The sequence below is a fragment of the Oryctolagus cuniculus genome, chromosome 19 (assembly GCF_964237555.1).
Source record: "Oryctolagus cuniculus chromosome 19, mOryCun1.1, whole genome shotgun sequence".
Taxonomy (NCBI): domain Eukaryota; kingdom Metazoa; phylum Chordata; class Mammalia; order Lagomorpha; family Leporidae; genus Oryctolagus; species Oryctolagus cuniculus.
In genome coordinates this window covers 6,253,694-6,274,495 of record NC_091450.1, presented here as the reverse complement: position 1 = coordinate 6,274,495, position 20,802 = coordinate 6,253,694, and the positions used below count along the sequence as shown (strand labels likewise).

Sequence of the window (20,802 nt, the reverse complement as noted above, 5' to 3'; positions counted from 1 at the left end):
GTTGAGCCACTGGCTCCACCAAAAACAGTCCTGGTTTCTACTTGAGAGGCATAGAGCAAAGGTCTCCCCCATTCAGGGCACAGGCACTCAATGAATTTCCAAAAAGGGATTAGGTGTGTGGCTTCTGGGTTAGGTGGCAGAAGTTCGAATTCTAACTCAGCTTATTACCTATCCATGGGCTTAGGCAAGTAATATAGCCTGGATCTCGGTTTTCTTATCATAGAGGAGAGAGAATCCCTACCCAAAAAGAGTTCCAGTGAAGATTAAGTTGAGATTATGTGTATATGAGAGTGTGTATATAGGATACAGATATAGATATATCTGATTTATATCTATACATGTACATAGATTGAGGCAATGAGTAACATTAGTAGCTACTGTTATTACCTTAATATTGCTGCTACTCATGGTTTGATCCTTGGAGGGTCTTGGGTATTTGTGTGTGTATACATACGTGCACACACACACACACACACCCACATAGAGTGGGTCCAACCAGTGGGGGGGGGATGGTTTTTTTCTGGGTATAAATTTATCATTTTATTCAGGCCAATTGGCCATTTCAGTACACATTTCCCCCAAATATCAACAGATAAAAATAAATCAGCGAAGAAGTCAGAAGGAAAGATTTCTTGGGAAAAAATGTCTCCATAGACAATAGCCAGCATGGTCAAGTGGCTGGAATGCAGAGGGTATATCTGAGAGCCCAGGGTCCGCTGGGGTCAGGGCCACTGGTCAGAGTTGGGCAAATTGTGCACTGGACAGCTAAAGGTGCTGTTAGCTTCTGAGTAAACATGCATTCGCATAGTTATTCCAGCACATTCCCAAAAGATAACAGTAAATGCAGGGAAAGAGCACCTTTTGTACAATTTACACAAAATTGCCAAGAATTTTTGAACCAGAAGAACTAACTGCTTTCTACAGAGGAGAGTGTGTGTGCCATACTTAATTTTTTTAATATTTATTTTATATATTTGAAAGGCAGTTAAAGAGGGAGAGAAGAGATAGAGACAGAGATCTTCCAACTGCTGGTTCACTCTCCAAATGGTTACAATGGCCGGGACTAGACCAGGCTGAAACCAGGAGCCAGAAGCTTCATTCAAGTCTCCCAAGAGGGTGCAGGGGCCCAAGGCCCATCTCTGCTGCTTTCCCAGATGCATTAGCAGGATACTAGATCGGAAATGGAGCAGCCAGGACTTGAATCGGTGCCCATATGGCTGCTTAACCTGGTACACTACAAGATTGGCGCCATACTTTATTTTTTTTAAGATTTATTTTATTTATTTCAAAGAGAGAGAGAGAGAGGTCCTCCATCTGCTAGTTCACCCCCAGACAACCACAATGGCAAGAGCTGAGCCGATCCAAAGCCAGGAGCCAAGAGCCTCTTCTGGGCCCCCACATGAGTGCAGGGACCCAAGGACCTGGGCCATCCTCCACCGCCCTCCCAGGCCATACAGAGAACTGGATTGGAAGCGGAGCAGCCTGGACCCAAACCGATGCCCACATGGGATGCCAACACCATGGGCCAGGCCCCAACCCGCTGCGCCACAGCACCAGCCCCCATACTTTATTCTGTGTGTGCTAAGCTAGGATCTAAGAAACCTGTGGTGCACAGGGACTGCCTTCTCTTGAGATCTGGAGCAAAGATACGGATTCTTTGGTGTGGTGGACAATTCTGATTCCCCGAAGAGTCCTGGTCATTCAATCAAACAGTAACGCAGGAACTGCTGTGAACGGATATTGCAGATGGAATTAAAGTTCCAAGTCAGTTGGTATGAAAATACAGAGCTTATCACCAAATAGCCATTTAAAAGCAGAGCTTTCTCAGCTGGTAGCAGAAGAAGGAAGTCAGGAAATCAAAGCAGGCGCCTTCAAGCCTTTACAGTGTGAAGGTGGACTGAGCCATGTGACGAGGAATGTGGGTGGCCTGCAGGGAGCGGCCAGCAAGAAAGCAGCACATGGAACTGGAAGGAGTAAAGCAGAATCTAAGTTCTTGGTCAACAGCTCTCAAAGGGAAAAATAGAGGAAGGCACATCCACTTTTTCTCTTTCCTAAGTAACTCCATTCTGCAACTCCCATACATTGACTAAAAACTTAGATTCTGCTTTACTCCTTCCAGTTCCAAGTCTTTTTTTAAAAAACAATTATTTTTTATGAAAGAGTTACAGAGAAAGGTAGAACCAGAGAGAGAGAGAGAGAGAGAGAGAGAGAGGTCTTCCATTCCACTGATTCACTCTCCAAATGGCCACAACAGCCAGAGCCGCGCTCATCCAAAGCCAGGAGCCAGGAGCCAGGAGCTTCTTCCAAGTCTCCCATGCAGGTGCAGGGGCCCAAGGAGTTAGGTCATCTTCTACTGCTTTCCCAGGCCATAGCAAGGAGCTAGACCAGAAGAGGAGCAGCCAGGACTCAAACTGATGCCCATAAGGGATGCAGGGGCTGCAGGCTGGGGCTTTAACCTGCTGCGCCACAGCGCCGGCCCTTGATTCCAAGTCTTTAAGCAAAGATCTGCCAACAGGCTTCAGGGGTAGATCTCTATCTCTGGATTCAGTAACATGGTCCAGAACTCAGGGAGAAGAGGGATGTAATTGATGGCTTCCCCACCTGCCCTCCTAAAAATCCTGTCTCACACGCAGCCCTAGAGAGGTCTCCCTCATCCGCTCATCTTTGAGGACCTGAAAGGGAGCTGCAGAGGCAACCGACTTGAGACTGCTGCTTACATTTGAAAAGTCCTGTAGGTAAGGCTTCATCTAAGGTGCCCTAGGAGAAGGATGATGTTCTTCAAATCTGCTCAGTATTGGGTGGTGTGGACTGAACTGTACACCTCCACCTTCAGATTCAGTGTTGAGGTCCTAACTCCCAGCACCTCAGGATGTGCCTTTATTTGGATATAGGTCTTTCAAGAGAGAATTAAATGAGGTCACCAGGGTGGGCCCTAGTCCAATTTGATGGATGTCCTTATAAGAAGAAGAAATTTGGACACAGCTAAGTGGAAGACCCTGTCAAGACACAAGGAAAGACATGGAGCGAGGCCACAGAAGAAAGCAACCCTGCCATCCTTAGATCTGGAATGCTGGCCTCTAGAACTGTGACAAAATAAATTTCTGTCCAAGCCACCCACACTGTAGTACTTCATTGTAGCATCTCCCAGAAAACCAATATGCCAGCCCACCCAAGAGGAAGTCGTTTTACCTCTTGCCTCTGAGAAAACCTAATATCCCGTTCTGACTGCTAAGGGTAAATAAAGTCAATAGCCCATGTGAGAAACTCAGAAATCAGAGAAGACTCAAGACAGGCCCCGCCCTCTTCCTGTCTTTCCAGTGGTGAAGTCGAACCAAGATGTGCAGAAATGGCACCTCGCAAGGGGAAGGAAAAGAAAGAACAGGTCATCAGCGTTGGACCTCGGGTGGCTGAAGGTGAGAATGTCTTTGGTGACTGCCACATCTTTGCACCCTTCAGTGACACCTTTGTCCACGTCGCTGATCCTTCTGGCGAGGAAACCATCTGCTGAGTGACTGGTGGGACGAAGTGAAGGCTGACTGAGAGAAATCCTCTCAGATGCTGCCATGTTGGCCGCCCAGGATGTGGCCCAGAGGTGCAAGGAGCTGGGCGTCACTGCCCTACATGTCCAACTCTGGGCCACAGGAGGAAATCGGACCAGGACCCCTAGGCCTGGGGCCCAAGTCAGCTCTCAGAGACCTTGTTCGCTTGGGTATGAAAATCAGGCAAATTGAGGATGTCACCCCATCCCCTCTGAGAGCACCCGCAGGAAGGGGGCTCACCGTGGTCGCTGCCTGTGAACGGGACTCCTCGGATTATGTTTTCTGTTAATAAATTGCCATTATGTGAAAAGAAAAAAAGACGACCAAGATGGTTTCTGCATGACATGGCTGCAACTGAAGCCATTGAGGAGGGCTGTTTTTATTAAGGTCTAAGAGCTCAAACTTCTTGTCATCAATCTTCCAATCCTTTTCTTTCCAGTTCCCTAACAAGCTAGCTGAACCATTAGCAACTGCCGGTGAATTAGTGTAGATCTGTACCTCTGGCCATATCTCAGGCCAAATACAGTATACAGTGAATAACCAAATGTACTGCCCAAAATTGTCTACTGTGAGGATTTTTTCTCCCACTGTCCTTCCGGTTCACCCAAGTGGGTTGTGGTGCTGCAGCCATCCACTGTTGGGTCATAGCAGCCAATCACAAAGGCTCATCTCCAAGCAGGCTTGAGTGCTTTCTACCACAATCAGCTAGACAAAAATGACACCCCAGGAGGTCACAGGCACTAATGAGCCAGAGAGAGAGTGCAATAGGAGTGATGTCACAGGAGACTGAGCCACCCGCTCTGTGAATGAGTCACACCTTCTCGACGTTTCCAAGCCTGGGCTCCTGCTCTGTATACTATTTCCATTTGATAATAGACTGCTGCTGTGCACATTCAACCGCATGGTTGGGTTGGTCAGACAATACTTCATTCATAAGGAGAAGCTCAGGTTGCATGGTTTCCTTGATGTCTTCTGGTTAGGTGTTCAGTCCCTAGCAAGGTCCTATAGCAAACCACAGCTGTTCTCCCAAAAACAGAATCACTGTCTGAAACAAGGGCCTAGGATATTTTTAAAAACAAAACTCTGTGACTCTGTACTTTGTCCTGTTGGTGCTTACCAAAGGCTCCAGATAGCATCCTGTTTGCCATGGACACTTTGGGTATCGCTGGATTGCCACGTCCTAAGTGCCAATGGGAAGAGCAGCATGGACTGCAGCCTGAGCTTGCTACAGAGCCATCTCTTGTTCTGGTCCTTACTCAAAACTGGCAGCCTACAGGTGACTCTAAATCCAAATCAGCCAGCAAGCATTATGCCTCCCTCAGAGAAAGTAGGTTATGTAAGGTTCAGCTTGTCTTTCACCTTGGAAGAGAAAGCTTCACATACCCCAGGAGTCACTGAGTCCTCGGGGATCACACTGATGATGGGCCCGGTTCTCTTTTGTGGGGTTTATCTACCAATTTTTTCTGGTTTGCATCTGTCTTACCAGGAAACTGAAGTACTTATTACTTCCTGTTCACCAGATCCAGTACTGTCATTACAGCAGAGCAGTGTGGCGTTTTGAGGAATGTCAAGATGCTCAAGATCTTTGTGAACCACGTTATGACGGAGCAGAACTGACATGGCCTTCAGGCAACCTGCAGATACAGTGTATGAGTAGGATGCCTTTCCCAGCTAAAAGCAAACAACTGCTTTTGGACGTTGCATTTGGTCTGGAGGAAAAGCCATCTTGGTAGCTGCATACCACATACCAGGACCACATTGATCTGCTGCAAGAAAGATACTGTATCTGGGACAACAGCTGCAATTGGAGGCGCCACCTGAGAGTTCACAGTCATTCTCCAAAGTCCAACTGACTCAGCACAGGCTAGACTGATGGGTTAAATGGGTGTGTGATAGGTGCCACTACCCCTGGTTCTTTCAGTTCTTTGATAGTGGCATTAACCACTGAGCTTCTCGGAGGGATGAGGTATTTCTGGTGATTTACGTCTTTGTAGGGAGGGGAAATTCCTTCACTATCATATTGTCCCTCAGCCTATGGGTGGAGATCCTGTGAGGAGATTCCGCCACCGTGTCAGTATTCAAGTTTCTGCCTGTCACTCCCGAATTCACCCTCCAGTACCTGCTCTGACACAGTGGGCTGGGCTATTTTACCCATTTCTCCAAGCACAGAGCATGATAATAAGGCTTTGTCAGTAGAGGGCGCTAGTGGGCCGTTGCAAGAGCAAAGTGATACTCTTCATTCTGGTCCAGAGATTTCATTTTTCTTGCTCTTGTTGCAGTAGTTTCGCAGGGGCGTGTGTGTGGGAACATCCCAGTAATTCTGTGCCCTAGAAGCATGTCCAGAATGAAGAGTCCCTGGGAACCTTGCCATTCCCCGTCTCCCAGAGGGGACACCACAAACCCCAGACCATATAATGCCTTTTTAATGAGTGGACTTCTGACACTCTTCCCACACCCACCACTGGTCTTGACATTCATGTGGCTTTCCCAGCACTGAATTCCAGCACAGGAGGCCTGCTCTTAGACTTGATTTCTGTAGCAGTCTGGCCTTCTCCAGTACATAGAAAGCATGGTTTTCCACAGCACTTGACTCGTATACTGCTCTAGCTTTTTCCAGCTCTGGGCTCTTGCATTGACTCCAGTAATGATGTGACTTTCTCCCATGCATGGTCCATCTCACTCAAAGATAGGTGGGCATTCTCCAGGCAGGGGGCAGGGGGGATGGCAGTGTTTGATTTCCTGGAGGACTGGCAAAGCTGTCTGCATCTGAAACACTCCCGCAGAGTCCAGTTCCTACAGTCCTTGGTTCCAGCAGTGCTCCGGGATCAGCAGCTTCCCTGACACCCAGAGGAAAGATTTCTAGGAGTTCCCACTGGTGGGATCCATCTGTGACTTCTCTGCCGTGCCCTTTTAAATGAAGCCTGGATCTCAGCCTTGGTGGGAGATAACTCTTCCTTGGCTGTTCTATCTTAAGATCAGAGACTACTTCTATGTTCTTCAGAATGGTTTGTTTTTTTGTTTTGTTTTGTTTTGTTTTAGCTCTCGTTCACCAGTTCCCTATTATTCCAATCCTCTATTGATAATTCTTTATTAAAGTGTTCCCATTATGGCTCCTATTTTCTGACTGGGCCATAACTGGTAGAATAATCAGTAGTAGAGGGGTCCCAGGAACTAGACCTGCAAAGGGGGGATTTGGGGATCGATTAGTCCCACTTTTGTGCTTGAGCACAATGTTGATACCCTTGCCAATAGGAAATGGGGTGCTAGAAATCCATAATGTGGAGTCGCATCATAGTTCATCCAGGTATTACCTGTGGTTAACTGTGATGCAGTGCCAGATGAGGCTCACACTTTGGGAGCCCAGAGGATGCTAACCTTGACTGTGGCGCGAACAGTAATGACCAAGGAGTGAAGACTAAGGTGCAGAGTGGATTCTTTTCAGTACACCTGAGTGATTACTGAGGGAAAATGACAAATTTACATCTATGCACTCTCAATTAAAGTCAGAGTCTTTTTTTTTAATGTTAAGTAACTTGTTCTTTTTTGTTTGTTTTTGTTTTTTAACATATTTATTTATTTATTTGATAGGTAGAGTTACAGACAGTGAGAGAGACAGAGAGAAAGGTCCTCCTTCCGTTGATTCACTCCCCAAATGGCCACAACGGCTGGTGCTGTGCCAATCCGAAGCCAGGAGCCAGGTGCTTCTCCTGGTCTCCCATGGTGTGCAGGGCCCAAGGACTTGGGTCATCCTCCACTGCACTCGCTGGCCACAACAGAGAGCTGGACTGGAAGGGGAGCAACCGGGACAGAATCCGGCACCCTGACAGGACTAGAACCCGCGGCGCTGGCCCTTGTTGATTTAACTGTTCTGTCCACTGCTGAAAGTGGAATGATGAAGCCTCCAGCTGTTACTTCTGAATCACCTATCTGCTAGTCAATTTTTTTTTTTTTTTTTTTTGACAGGCAGAGTGGACAGTGAGAGAGAGAGACAGAGAGAAAGGTCTTCCATTTGCCGTTGGTTCACCCTCCAATGGCCGCCACGGCCGGCATGCTGCGGCCGGTGCACCGCACTGATCCAATGGCAGGAGCCAGGTGCTTCTCCTGGTCTCCCATGGGGTGCAGGGCCCAAGCACTTGAGCCATCCTCCACTGCCTTCCCGGGCCACAGCAGAGAGCTGGCCTGGAAGAGGGGCAACCGGGACAGAATCCGGCGCCCCGACCGGGACTAGAACCCGGTGTGCCGGCGCTGCTAGGCGGAGGATTAGCCTATTGAGCCGCAGCACCAGCCTCTGCTAGTCAATTCTTTCCGTTTCTGCTTCACGTGTTTTGGATGCTGTTGGTAGGTGTGTGTGTGTGTATATTTAATTAGTATGTCTGGGCCTGGCACTTGGCATAGCAGTTAAAACTTCACTTGGGATGCCTGCATCTCATGACCAACTGACTGGGATCAAATCCCAGCTCTGCTCCTGATTCCAGCTAATGTGCCCCTTGGGAGGCAGCAGGTACTTGAGTCGCTGCCACCCATGTGGGAGACCCAGATTGAGTTCTGGGCTCCTGCCTTCAGCTTGGGTCAGCCCTGACTATTGAGGGCATTTGGGAACAGATCCAGAAGATGGGGGATCTCTCTCTGATAAATAAATTTGTAAAATAATTATCATTTTATCATTATAAAATTTCCCTTCTCTGTAGTGACAATTTTTTTCTTACATTGTCTGATATTAATATTGCCTTTCCATATCTCTTATGGTTACTTTTATATGGCATATCTTGTTCCATCCTTTTACTTAAGACTTATTTGTGAATTTGAATATAAAGATAACATATATTTAGATCATCAGGGAAAAAAATCCATTCTGGGGCAGGTGTTTGGCCCAGTGGTTAGGACACGACTTGAGATGCCTGCATAGCCTATTGAAGTGCCTTCCAATTCTACTTCTTCCTAAAGCGCGCCTTGGGAGCAGCAAATGATGGCTCAAGTACTTGGGTCTCTACCACCCATGTAGGAGACCTGAATTGTGTTCTGGGCTCCTGACTTCAGCTGTTAGAGGCACTTGGGGAATGAACCAATGGATGGAAGATCTTTCTCAGTCTCTCTTTGCTTTTCAAATAAAAATAATAAATTATTAAAAATTTATTATGCCAATCCAATTTTTGCCTTTGACTGGAATATTTAGTTCATTTACATGTAATCTAATTACTAACAATAGATTTACATGTCATTTTGCTATTTGTTATTTATATGTCCTTTTGTTCTTCTATTCCTCTATTGCTGCCTTCATGTTAAAAATTTTTCTAGTATTCTATTTTTTAAAAAGATTTTATTTATTTGAAAGGTAAATTTACATAGAGAGAGGGAGAGACAGAGAAAGGTCTTCTACCCCCTGGTTCACTCCCCAAATGGCTGCAATGGCCAGAGCTGGGCTGATCTGAAGCCAGGAGCTTCCTCCAGGTCTCCCACGCGGGTGCAGGGGCCCATGCACTTGGGTCATCTTCTACTGCTCTCCCAGGCCATAGCAGAGAGCTGGATCAGAAGAGGAGCAGAGGGACACAAACCAGCGCCCAAATGGAATGCTGGTGCCACAGGCGAGGCTTAGCCTACTACACCACAGCGCCAGCTCCCTAGTATTCCATTTTAATTCTCTTTCTTCTGTTTTATTTTCTTTTAAAGATTTATTTATTTATTTATTTGAAAGGCAATGTTACAGAGAGGCAGAGCAGAGAAAGAGAGAGACGTTTCCAACTGCTGGTTCGCTCCCCAAAGACCACATGGCCAGAGCTGAGCTGATTTGAAGCCAGGAGCCTGGAGCTTCATCCAGGTCTCCTATGTGACCCAAGGACCTGGGCCATCTTCTACTGCTTTCTCAGGCCATAGCAGAGAGCTGGATCAGAAGTGGAGCAGCCGGGACTCGAACTGGTGCCCATATGGAATGCTGGCGCTGCAGGCAGCAGCTTTACCCGCTACACCACAGCACCAGCCCCTTCCTTCTTTTAGTCTATTCTTTTGAATTATTTTGTTTTATTTTTATTTATTTGAAAGGCAGTATGACAGAGATAGAGTGAGGATCTTTTAACCACTGATTCCCTCCTCAAATGCTTGCAACAGTTAGGGTTGGGCCAGGTCAAGCTGGGAGTCAGGAACTCCATCTGGCTCTCCTTTGTGGGTGGCAGGAACCCAAGTACTTGGGCCATTCTCTCCTGCCTCCCAAGTGCATTACGAGGAAGCTGGATAGGAAGCAGGAGCCAGGGTATCCCTTGTGGGTGGCAGGTGGCAAATACTTGAGCCATCTTCTACTGCTTTTCCAGCTGCTCGGCAGGGAGCTGGACTGGAAGTAGAACAGCCTGGACTCAAAATGGCGCTCCAGTGTGGGATGCTGGGATTACAGCAGCGGTGTAAGCCACTGCCCACCTCTCTCTCAACTATGAATGATTCTCCTGGGGATTACAATCAACATCTCAGAACAACACAGGAGTGGGTGTTGGCCTAAAGGCCAAGATGCCTTCATGTTAACAGCAATAATATACAAAACCTTTGCTTCTATCCTTCTCTTTCCCCTGCTCCTCCTTTGACATACAATTTGCTTCTTCACATATTAAAGTACATAAACAGTTTTATAATTACAAATGGTCCTGCAACTTACAATGGTTCGACATGATTTACCAGCTTCACAATGGAAGAAAACAATACACATTCAGTAGAAACTGATCTTCAGGGGCCAGCACTGTGTGCAGCAGGTTAGAGGCCTGGCCTGAAGCACCTGCATCCCATATGGGCCCTGGTTCGAGACCTGGCTGCTCTACTTCCGATCCAGCTCTCTGCTATGGCCTAGGAAAGCAGTGGAAGATGGCCCAAGTCCTTGGGCCGCTGCATCTGTGTGGGAGACTGGACGAAGCTCCTGGCTCCTGGCTTGGGATCAGGGCAGCTCCTGTCATTGTAGCCATCTGGGGAATGAACCAGCAGATGGAAGACCTCTCCCCCGCCTCTCTGCCTCTGCCTCTCTGTAACTCTGCCTTTCAAATAAATAAATCTTTTAAAAAAATTTACTGTTGGGGTCAGTGCTATGGTATAGTAGGGCCCCCACCTATGGTGCCAACATTCCACATGGGCACCAGTTCAAATCCTGGCTTCTCCATTTCCAATCCAGCTCTCTGCTATGGCCTGAGAAAGTAGTGGAAGATGGCTCAAGTGCTTGGGCCCCTGCACTCACATGAGAGAACAGGAAGGAGCTCCTGGCTTCAGATCGGCCCACTTCTGGCCATTGCCACCATTTGGGGAGTGAACTGGCAGATGGAAAATTTCTCTTACAAATAAATAAATCTTAAAAAAAAAAATAAGAAAAGCAAACACCTGGCCCAGCCCTGCATAGAAGATCGCTCTGTCTCTCTCCACCTCCTCTGTAACGCTGCCTTTCAAATAAATTAACCTTTTTAAAATCAGTGTATTTTTTTTAAATGCCCAAATAAACAAATAGAGAGACAGGAAGCCCGCTGGTGCTAGTCTGGGGGACGGAGCGCGCTGGAGGAAGGCCTGGGAACCACTGCTCACCACTGCGGTTTCTTTCAGGGCTGATTAAAATGTTCTAACACTGCGCTAATTGCTCAATTGTACACGTCAAACCGGTGAGTGGGAGGGTGTGTGGATTAAGCTCAATAAAGCTGCTGTTTTTAAACATACGTCTCCAGTGAAATGCACAGGGGTTCAGTGATTACTTCCCCTGAGGTAGGAGGTGGCGGTTCACCTGCGCCAGGACCGCTGTCGGTTCCGTACCAGGTGCGGTTCCGTACCAGGTGCGTGAGCCGGCGGGGAGCGGTCAGCAGCAAGCACTCGCTACCAGGCAGGACTGAGTGGCCACACAAGCCCCCTGGGCCGCTGACCTGCACCCGAGCCTCAGTTCTCTGATCTGTAAAACGGGTTGAAGCCACAAACACCCTGTGAGAAATGAGAGGAATGAGCCTGCACAGCAAGCCCGCCACGGCCGCCCCGCTACCCTGGACTTAAATTCCTCCTCCTGAGTCGCAGATTCCTCCACTGGACAGCAGGGGGATACGGTGTGGTCCGAGGTGCAAGCGAGTCCTCCCGGCCCTAAAGCACGGCCGGGGAACCCAAGGCCCACTCGGGGTTACGACGCTGCCCACGACCGGACCTCGAGGCAGGGAGCCCAGGAGGCGCAGGCCGAGCGCAGGGCGCCCGCTCCGACCCCCGCCGGCGGCGGGAGCACAGGCCCCGCCCCGCCCCGCCCCGCCGGAAGTCCGCCGTCGGCCCCTCTAGCACGCGCGCGCCGCGTCGGTGGCCTTAACCCTTCCCCGGGCCGCGCCTGCTCCCCGCGGGCCGGCCGTGCCGAGGCACGCTGCCCTCCTTTGTTTCCTCCGAGCTTCACAAAAGGCCGAGGCGGAGGTAGGGCCGCAGGCTCGCGTTGCACAGATGGCGACCGAAGGCATTACCGGCGCTGTCCCGGAACCTGGCGCCCCGCTCGTGGCTGGGTTCTCTCAGTGCCACCGCCCCCTCGCTGGCTGCCTCCCAAGATCTTGTCCGAAGACATCGAGACCTCACGCAGGGTCGTTACGATGACTTTTCTTTGGCACTGCATTTCTGAAATTATCTAGAGTGCACGAAACTGCCCGGGGGTGCGACAAAGCACACGCGGGGAACGTTCACCTGGCAAACCTTGGTTTACATCATGCGGTTGCGGACCTGGTACAAAGACGAGGAACAGAGTATTGGCTCCATTTTTCAGATGAGGCAACCAAGGTCCTGACAGGGCAAGGGCTTTTGCCCGGGTCACGGGGAGAACAAATCAGTCTGAACCTAGAAGGGTGCATTCTTACCCTGAGTCCCAACCCGCCGGGACACCACGAGCCCCCTGACTTGGAACAAAGGAGAGGACAGGCAAGAAAAGCCCCAGACAAATGTGACAGTGGGAGAGCAAGTGATGGTGCGCAGCCCTCCTGCCTGCCCGGCGTCACCAACCAGAAACATCCCCGCCTTCCCAGGCCTGCAGACACACAGCTGGGGGTTCTGCCAGGCGCTCGCGGCGCCTGTCCCAAATGAGTCCCGGTGACTTTGGGCCTCCCCGGGCCCGCCGGGAGGTGGAACCAAGCGGAAACCCCGGCGCCTTTCCAGTGGCTGGGAAAACAGAGCATTGCACTTTATACAGGAGAAAGGAAGCCGGGCTTGCTTTAGTTCTTCCATTGATCACTAAGTAGTAAGCACCTGCTGTTTCCCTGCCTGCCCGGAGGAAGACAAAGGAGAGCCAGAGACGGGGAAGTGGAAGATCCGATAAAGAGGAAGCCCAGAGACTAAGCAAGGAGCTGACCGGGTTCGGAGGTCAGGGAGCCTTCCTGCAGGAGGTGAGATGAGCCCGAGACTGAAAGATCAGTCAGCCATGGCCTTGGCCACGAGGAAGGGAAGAGTTCCCCCAGGCAGAGGGAGCAGCAAGTGTGAGCGGGGAGGGAGCCTGGCCAGCTGCGGTGTGTTAGAAATTAGGAGCATGGGGGAGGGGCCCAGGGGCCACACTGAGCAGGGCCTCATGGGCAAAGGCAGGTAAGAACCGGCGGGCGGGCGGACACCCAGCGGGCAGGAAGTGAGGCATGAGAACAGGAAGCAGAGGCAAGAAGATGAGCAACAGGCCAGGCCTGCTGGAGCTCCGCCCTCAGTCTTAAGGCTCTGCAAGGCCTCAACGAGATGAGGAAGACACTAGGGAGTGGTAGGGATGGGGTGACCAGGGCAGCCAGGGAGCTGCCCTCCCTCGTGATGACCACCCTGGGAAGCGAACTCCATGTCTCAGAACTTCTGCTTTCAAGAGTGCCTGGGGGCCCCCAGCGCTGTGGTGTAGCGGGGAAAGCCGCCGCCTGCAGTGCCAGCATCCCACAGGGGCACGGGTTTGAGTCCCGGCTGCTTCACTTCCGATCCAGCTCTCTGCTGTGGTCTGGGAAAGCAGTAGAAGATGGCCAAGTCTTTGGGCCCCTATACCCATGTGGGAGACCTGGAAGAGGCTCCTGGCTTCAGATCCATGCAGCTCCGGCCATTGTGGCCACCTGGGGAGTAAAACGGTAGATGGAAGACCTCTCTCTTTCTCTCTCTCTCTCTCTCTCTCTCTCTCTCTCTCTCTGTGTCTGCCTTTCTGTAACTCTGACTTTCAAATAAATAAATAAATCTTAAAAAAAAAAAAAAAAGCCACCGCCCATAGGAGTGACGGTTTGGGTCTTGGCTGCTCCATTTTCCTTTGTTCTCCACTTAGCAGAGTGATCTTGCTCAAAATGAAGTCTATGGAATACAACTTAGCAATAAAAAGGCCCATGCCTCTGATCCATGGAAAAACATGGGCCACTCTCAAGAATATTCCACAGCATGCAGCGGGTTAAGCCACGGCTTGTGATGCCAGCATTCCATATCAGAGTGCCGGCTGGAGTCCCAGCTGCTCCACTTCTGATTCAGCTCCTTGTTAACTGCACCTGCAAAATCCGCAGATAATGGCCCAAGTACTTGGGCTCCTGCCAACCACAGGGGAGACCCAGAAGGAGTTACAAGCTCCTAGCTTCAGCCTGGCGCAGCCCTGGCTGTTGCAGACATTTAGGGAGTGAACCAGCAAGTGGAAGCTTGCCCTCTCTCACTCTGCCTTTAAAAATGTATGTCACAGCAGCTGGTGCTGTGGCAGGTGAAGCCGCCGCCTGCAGTGCCGGCATCCCACACGGGCACCAATTAGAGTCCCGGCTGCTCCACTTCTGGTCCAGCTCCTTGCAAATGCGCTTGGGAAAGCAATGGAAGATGGCCCAAGTGCTTGGGCCCCTGCACCCGCACAGGAGACCTGGAAGAAGCTCCTGACTCCTGGCTTCAGATCAGCGCAGCTCTGGTCCTTGCAGCCATCTGGGGAGTGAACCCAGAGGATGGAAGACCCTCTTTCTCTCTCCCTCTTTCTCCTACTGCTGCCTCTCTGTGACTCTATCTTTCAAATAAATAAATCTTCTTAAAAGATGTACATTACACTGAGTAAAAGAAAGCAGATGCAAAGGGGTACATAGTGTACGTCTGATTCCGTTTCTAGAACGGGTTAAACCTGCTCTGTGGTTAAAAGGAAAAAAAAAGTCAGGTAGGTATCTGCTGCAGAGGCGATGACTCCACTAGGGATGTCCGTATCCCACACTGGAATCACAGTGCCTGGGTTGCAGTCCTGGGTCCACTTCTGCTTCCGGCTCCCTGCTAATGCGCTCCGGGGGAGGCAGCAGGAACTCAAGCACATGGGGCCCCCCAACCCAGGTGGGAGACCAGGATTCAGTTCCTGGCTCCTGGCTTCGACCTGGCTCAGCCCCAGTCGCTGCAGGCATTTGGGGAGTGAAACAGCAGACAGATGATCCCTCTCCACCTTTCAAATAAAAAACTGAACAGACCAGGCCACTGGAGAAGTGACAAGGAGCTATCAGGAGCTTTCTGGAGCGACTGCGACGTTGTGTGTTTGACAAGTCCGCCTTTGCCGTCGTCTGCATTGGTTAAACTCACTGAGTGAGGCACTGGGCACGGGGCCTTTCGTCCTCGGATATTTCACATCCAGCGGGAAAAACAACGTCACCCACAAAAACTGCACGGGACTTAATGACACACGTGCTTAGTGTTGAGAGGGACGTGCACCACTGTCTACAGTTGGTTTGGAAGGAGACCAAGGACATAGGGTAGACATGGACACGTGACAAGGCAATACAGCAAAGTGGTATAGAGCTAGGCACTGGGTACCTGTGTGTGACCCACACAACGTGGTGTTTCAGGATGGATGGATTGGTTTGTTGGAAAGGCAGAGTGACAAAGCAAGAGAAAAATCTGCCTGCCCTTTGTTCACTCCCCAAATGCCCCCCCACCAGCTGAGGCTGGGCCAGGAGCCAGGCCTCCATCCGGGTCTCCCACATGGGTGGCAGGAGCCCAAGGACTTGAGCCTTCATCTGCTGCCTCCCAGGTACATCAGCAGGGAGCTGAGTAGCCGGGGCTCAAAGTAGCATTCAGATTTGGGACGTGAGTGTCCCAGGAGGCTGCCCAACCACCAGGCCCCAGCTATACCATGCTTTCAACTGCTACATTCTTTCAAGTCATTTGAACACTGTTTCTGTAAGTTTATAATAAGATGTTGAGGGACAACGTGCCGATGTGGGACCGCGTTCCACCTTGGCGCAGACCCCTGCGGGAGCTCTCGCTGAAACGCAGGGGCAAAGCCGAAGTGCGACCACGATGCCCTCTGGTCCCCAGCTCTCACCTGTTATCCTGGCTTCCCCCTCCTTGGTTCCCAAAAGTCCCCCAGTTTGAATGACAGGTCACGTGTTTGCCCTGCCCGAGGAGGCCCCTGCTGACCTGAGCCGCCGCCTCCCTCCCAGGACCGTCCCGGCCAGGCTGGCCCCTTTGCCGGGCTCCCTGCATCCCAGGGCCTTCCCTCTGGCTGCTCCCTCTGCCAGGGGTCCTCTGATGTCCCTGGAACTCTTTCTCTTGCCTCCATCAAGCTTCTCCTCCAGTGTCTCCCTCGTTAAAATGGCAAACCACTCTTTCCCCATCTCAATTACTGAGCTGTAGTTCTTTAAAAAAAAAAAAAAAAGATATATTTAAAGACAAAGGGACAGAAAGAGAGAAATTTTCTATCCCCTGGTTCACTGCCCAAATGCCCACAATAGCCAGGGCAGGGCCACGCTGAAGCCCATAGCCAGGAACTCCATCCGAGTCTCCCACATGAGTGGTGGGAGGCCATTGTCATCTCCCGCCTCCTCAGGAGCATTCGCAGGGAGCCAGATGGGAAACGGAGCAGCCGGGACTCGAACCAGGCACTCAGGTATGGGATGCCAGCATCGCGAGCAGGGGTTTAACCTGCGGTACCACGGCACCCAGCCCATTTGTCCAAAGGATTGATAACCTCCTACCTGTGACCTGATTTACTGAAGGGGACACAAGGGCAGGGATTTATATATAGATCGTTCATGCTGTAGGCCTGGGTCCTCAAACAGTCCCCCAGCAAACAGTAAACACACAATCAATGCACGTCACTAGGAGTAAAGGAAAGCTGAATCCCGCGCTAAGACGGAAACACACGCCAACACGACGAGGCAACAGCAGGCGCTTGGGAAAGTGCTAGGGCGGAGCAAGCAGACAGAGGCCGGTGCCGGAGGGCTGTGGGTGGAAACAAGGCATCTACCGGGGCAGTGGGGTCTAGCCGAGGCAGGGTGGGTGCCCTGGAAGCAGGTGGGAGGGTGGCGCGCAGCAGGACCAGGCTGCACCATGCAGGTGTGGGGAGCTGTGGCCAGGGGCAGCAGCGTGCACTTGGGGCCCTGCTGCCGGGTGGGGCGTGGGGCGAAGTGGGGCGAGCGAAAGCAGGGAGACCTGCAGGAAGCCGGGAAGAGTTTTGCTGGTGCCCAGGGGAAGCAGTGCAGGCCTCCTGGAGGTGGACGCTGGCTCCTGGGACTGTGTGTGCAGGGGGAATAGGGAGGGGGAGTGGATTAGGCTGAGGCACCCTGGTGGAGACATGGTGCGGCCATTGGGGTCTTTGAGCCTGCAGGGGACCCAGGACCTGCGGGCAGAAGTGTGGGAACTGTTCCCTGAAAGGGGAGGTGGACCTGGGTAGGGGCAAGAGGCACTGAGCAGAGAGGCCAGGGTGGGTGGGGTGTGAGTCAGGGGGCGTGTCTTTGAACCAGGTCAGAGATGGGGCCAGGAGGAGGACAGAAGTGGGCGTGGACACCGCACCAGTGCCAGGGGTCTCCTCCCCAGCCCCACTGCCACGACTCCGGCAGCCTCATCTGTGAAATGGGGTCACGGGACACAGCTCCCACCAATGCGGCACAGCCTCTCCATGTTCACAGATGAGGAAGCTGAGGCACAGAGATGCGAAGTCACCTCCTCAAGGTCACCCAGCAGACGCTGAGATGCAAACCCAGGAGCACCACCCACCCGAGGCAACCACACCGTGCTCGTGGGGGGTTGGGGGGGAACAAGACGGCTGCTGACAGGCCCAGAAAGACGGTAGTTTTTCTGCCCCACATCCTCCTCGCCCGAAGCTGGGACGGTGTTACTGGGACTTTGCAGATGTGCCTAAGGGAAGGATCTAAGAGCATCCTGGATTAGCCTAACCAGGCCTGATTGAATCAACAGAGCCTTCAGAGGGAGTGGGAAGCAGAGAGAGACACCGGAAGGCGCTGTGCTGCCAGCTTTGAAGATGGGAGGTGCCACGAGCCAACGGATGCAGGCGGCCGCCCCAGCCGGGCCTCCCCTCCAGCCACCCGCCCCACTGCCACCTCAAACCCAGCCCAGGGAGACCAGCCATGGACCTCGGACGTCCAGAACTGTCGGAGGAGACACGCAGGTGGCTTTAAGCCACTGAATGTGGGCTGCTTTGCCACAGTGCCAACAGGAAGTCACTGCCCACCTGCCTGCCCTGGCCAGCCTGGGCTCCGCCACAAGTCCTTCTTAAAGGGCTCCTTCAGGTTCCACTTTGGTCCTCTCTCAACTTGTTTGTTCCCTTTGTTAAATGTAATTTTTTTAAAAAAATGGGGCCAATGTAGGCACAGAGTGAGGGGACTTCATGTTACTGGAAGTTTTCCACAAACCACTGGAGAAGCTGGAGCCAAATTATTGTCCCATTGCTCAGATGAATAAACTGAGGCTTAAGGAGTAAAGAGCCTGTCTAGAGCCACACAGGTCATGAGGAACAGAGCCAGGACCTGAACCAGGGTCTCACTGGAGATCTGCCACATTGAGGGGCTGTCTGAGAGCCCAGCTCACATGCCACCTCCTCAGAGAAGCCTTCTGGGATAAGCCCAGCCCATTTGTTCATTCATTCATTCACAAAGCAGTGCAGGGACTGCTCTGTTCCCAGTGTTGTGCCAGGCAAGGCTGGGGAGCTCATTCTGTCCTCAGGAGCCCACGGGCTTATAGACAGACAGACACGCACACCTGGGATCCCAGACCGCCTGAGCCATGCTAAAGCCCAGGGAAGGAAGTCCAGCCCTGGGCGAAAACTCGGAAAAGGGGGAAATGACTGGACTGACTCAAGGAAGGCTTCTTGGAGGAGGTGGTGACTGAGCTGGGGACCAGGAGGACTCAGCGGGAAATGTGGGCCAGGGCAAAAGGCTACGCCAAGGCAGGGAGCGCTGCGCTCCACTTCCGGGGCGGGGGGGGGGGGCAGGAATGGGCCGGGTCCTTGGACCACGTTGGGGCCTCTATGTTCCTGCATGGGAAATGGAACCATGGGCCTCGCTGCCCAGAGCTTTGAGAACTACTGGGCCCTGGGGCTCTGAGCAGGAAGCAGAGAGGTTCTGGGATTCCCCGGAGAGGGAGGCCAGGGGAGGGGAGGTCAGAGTTGGGGGATGGGGCCGATGGGGGGCGTGGTGCGGAGGCAGGGGCCTGGCTCCCGGTGTGACTACAGCAAGGCCCTCTGGAGCCTCGAGCCTCGATGACCCCATCTGAGAAATGGAGCGAGAGACAAAAGTGCCTGCGGAGCCCCTCCCCAGCCCTGGCGGGAAATGACAGGACACAAAATTACAAAAGGGTCTTTATTTGTAAAAAAAAAAAAAAAAAAAAAAAAAAAAAAAAAATTGCCGAAGGGGCCCCTGGGGCGGCAGGCAGGCAGGACAAGCAGGCTGGCTGGCTGTGGCTTCTCAGGGGTCGGGGGCATTTGGGCAGATGCGCTTGAGTGGGGGGGCGCCCTCCGAGTCCTCTGTGTCCCCCTGGGCTGCCTCAGGGACAGGTGGCACTGGCTCAAAGACGGGGTAAGCTTCGGGGGCCTGGAGAGGAAGGGTGGACAGGCATGAGCCCCACCCGGACCCAGGCGTCCAGCCTCTGAGCCTGGGCTGTCTCTGCAACCACCTCTCGCCACGCCACACCACGCCACACCACGCCCCTCCCCAGACCTAGAAGTCTGCTCAGGGCAGCGACCGACTGCGCCAGGATCGGGCTCTTGCGCTCTCAAGACTGAACCGGGGACTATGTGAGGCTAACTCGACCGGTCAGGGTTTGCTGTCCTTAATGCCTGGGGGTCACCGCGGTTTGCTTATTGGTTTGTTCGTTTGTTTGGTTCAGGCTTTTCATGGTCTGAGGTCGGCCCTGATCCAGCCCTCAGGAAGCTGTCTCTGAAACACCCTTTTCTTTTCTGTCCCCAAGAACCCGGCCGCTAAGGCCCTGGCTGGGTGCTGGGTCCACACCTCCCGCCCGGACCGCACCCGCGCCGGTGCCACGTTCCCTCGAGACCCGGGAGTGCAGCCTTGCGGCCTCTCTCACCTCAGCCTCCAGCAGCTCTGGAACCGGCTCCTCCTTGGTCAGCATGGGGGGTTCGTCCGTGCTGCCTGCAGTTATGCCCCCGGGATCTGGAATGTCAAGTGAACAGTCATTCCCTGAGCAGCCACTCTGTGCCCAGAGGTCAGACTGGGAGAAATGCACGCACGTGCGCGCGCGCACACACACACACAGGCAGCTGGACAGAGAGAAAGGGGCCCAGGACCTGGCTGAAGTCCCAGCCCCAGACTGAAGCAGGAACACTTATGCAGGATCTGCAAAGCGGTGTAGCTTTACCAAGAAAAACACACTTCAGACAAAGGGAACGCAGGGTAGTGAGCACAGGTCCTGGAGTTCAGCGGCCGCCTTCAGATCCTGGCCTTGGGCCGGCTCCTTCCGTCTCTTGGGGCCTCTCCTTAGCCATCCATAACATGGGGCCAGGGGTCGCAGTTGGTGCATGACTCTCGGGAGGAGGAGGCGAGGTAGTACAGCTCAAAGTGTTTGGCACCCAGCACGTGCGCCAGAAATGCCAGTTACTGCTTCTCTATTAGCACAGGTGTCCAGGCTCAGCCCCTAGGCCCAAGCCGTGGCTTTGGTGGCGGGCAGGGCACGGCGCACAGGGGGCCCTCAGCGTCCAGCTCAGGGGGCAGAAGGAGCCACAGCAGGAAAATGAGCCCCACCCGGCCCCCCGCTTCAGGCAGAGCTGTGCTACAGCTGCGGGGCGGCTGGAGCCAGGCTGTGGCCTGGGGAGGCCACGCTGGGCGGGGGTGAACTGGAAGAAAGAGGAGCTGAGGAGCCTCAACCTGAAGACGCTGTGTGAGCTCGGGCGACCGACTTAACCTTGCTGATCTGCCTCCTCAGCTACAAACAGGAAGCAGGGCAGGCTAACCCCTCCGAGGCGGCGAGTCAATGAGATAAAACAGAACAGAGTGTTTGGAAGGCACCTGGCACGCAGTAAGAGCTCAATCAATAGCGCCCGTGAGTAGCTTCGTCTTTTAGTCACTCGACAAACATTGATTGAGCACCTATTATGCGTCCC

At 52.5% G+C, this 20,802-nt stretch overlaps 1 protein-coding gene, 1 long non-coding RNA gene and 1 pseudogene across 5 annotated transcripts in view; 2 read left to right on the top strand and 1 right to left on the bottom strand.

Moving 5' to 3' along the window:
• The window catches only part of BCL7C (BAF chromatin remodeling complex subunit BCL7C), a 39,296-nt gene that overhangs the window by 16,634 nt on the left and 1,860 nt on the right, over positions 1-20,802 (bottom strand). For 2 of the 4 annotated variants that reach the window (XR_007915173.2, XM_051835008.2), the window contains exon 5: positions 19,770-19,855. Coding sequence is in view for 3 of the 4 variants with exons in the window: in XM_051835008.2 (XP_051690968.1) it covers positions 19,770-19,855 (86 nt within the window). In the remaining variant the exon portion in view is untranslated. Of the gene's footprint in view, positions 1-12,681; positions 13,571-16,892; positions 19,277-19,769; positions 19,856-20,802 lie in introns of those variants that run through there. The other 2 variants (XM_051835010.2, XM_051835009.2) reach the window with 2 other exon arrangements.
• The window catches only part of LOC127487909 (uncharacterized), a 29,978-nt gene that overhangs the window by 8,940 nt on the left and 236 nt on the right, over positions 1-20,802 (top strand). Inside the window, exon 2 of the long non-coding RNA XR_007915179.2 lies at positions 5,060-20,717. This is a non-coding gene — a long non-coding RNA (uncharacterized lncRNA). The remainder of the gene's footprint in view (positions 1-5,059; positions 20,718-20,802) is intronic.
• On the top strand, positions 3,257-5,053 carry LOC138847117 (small ribosomal subunit protein uS11-like; annotated as a pseudogene).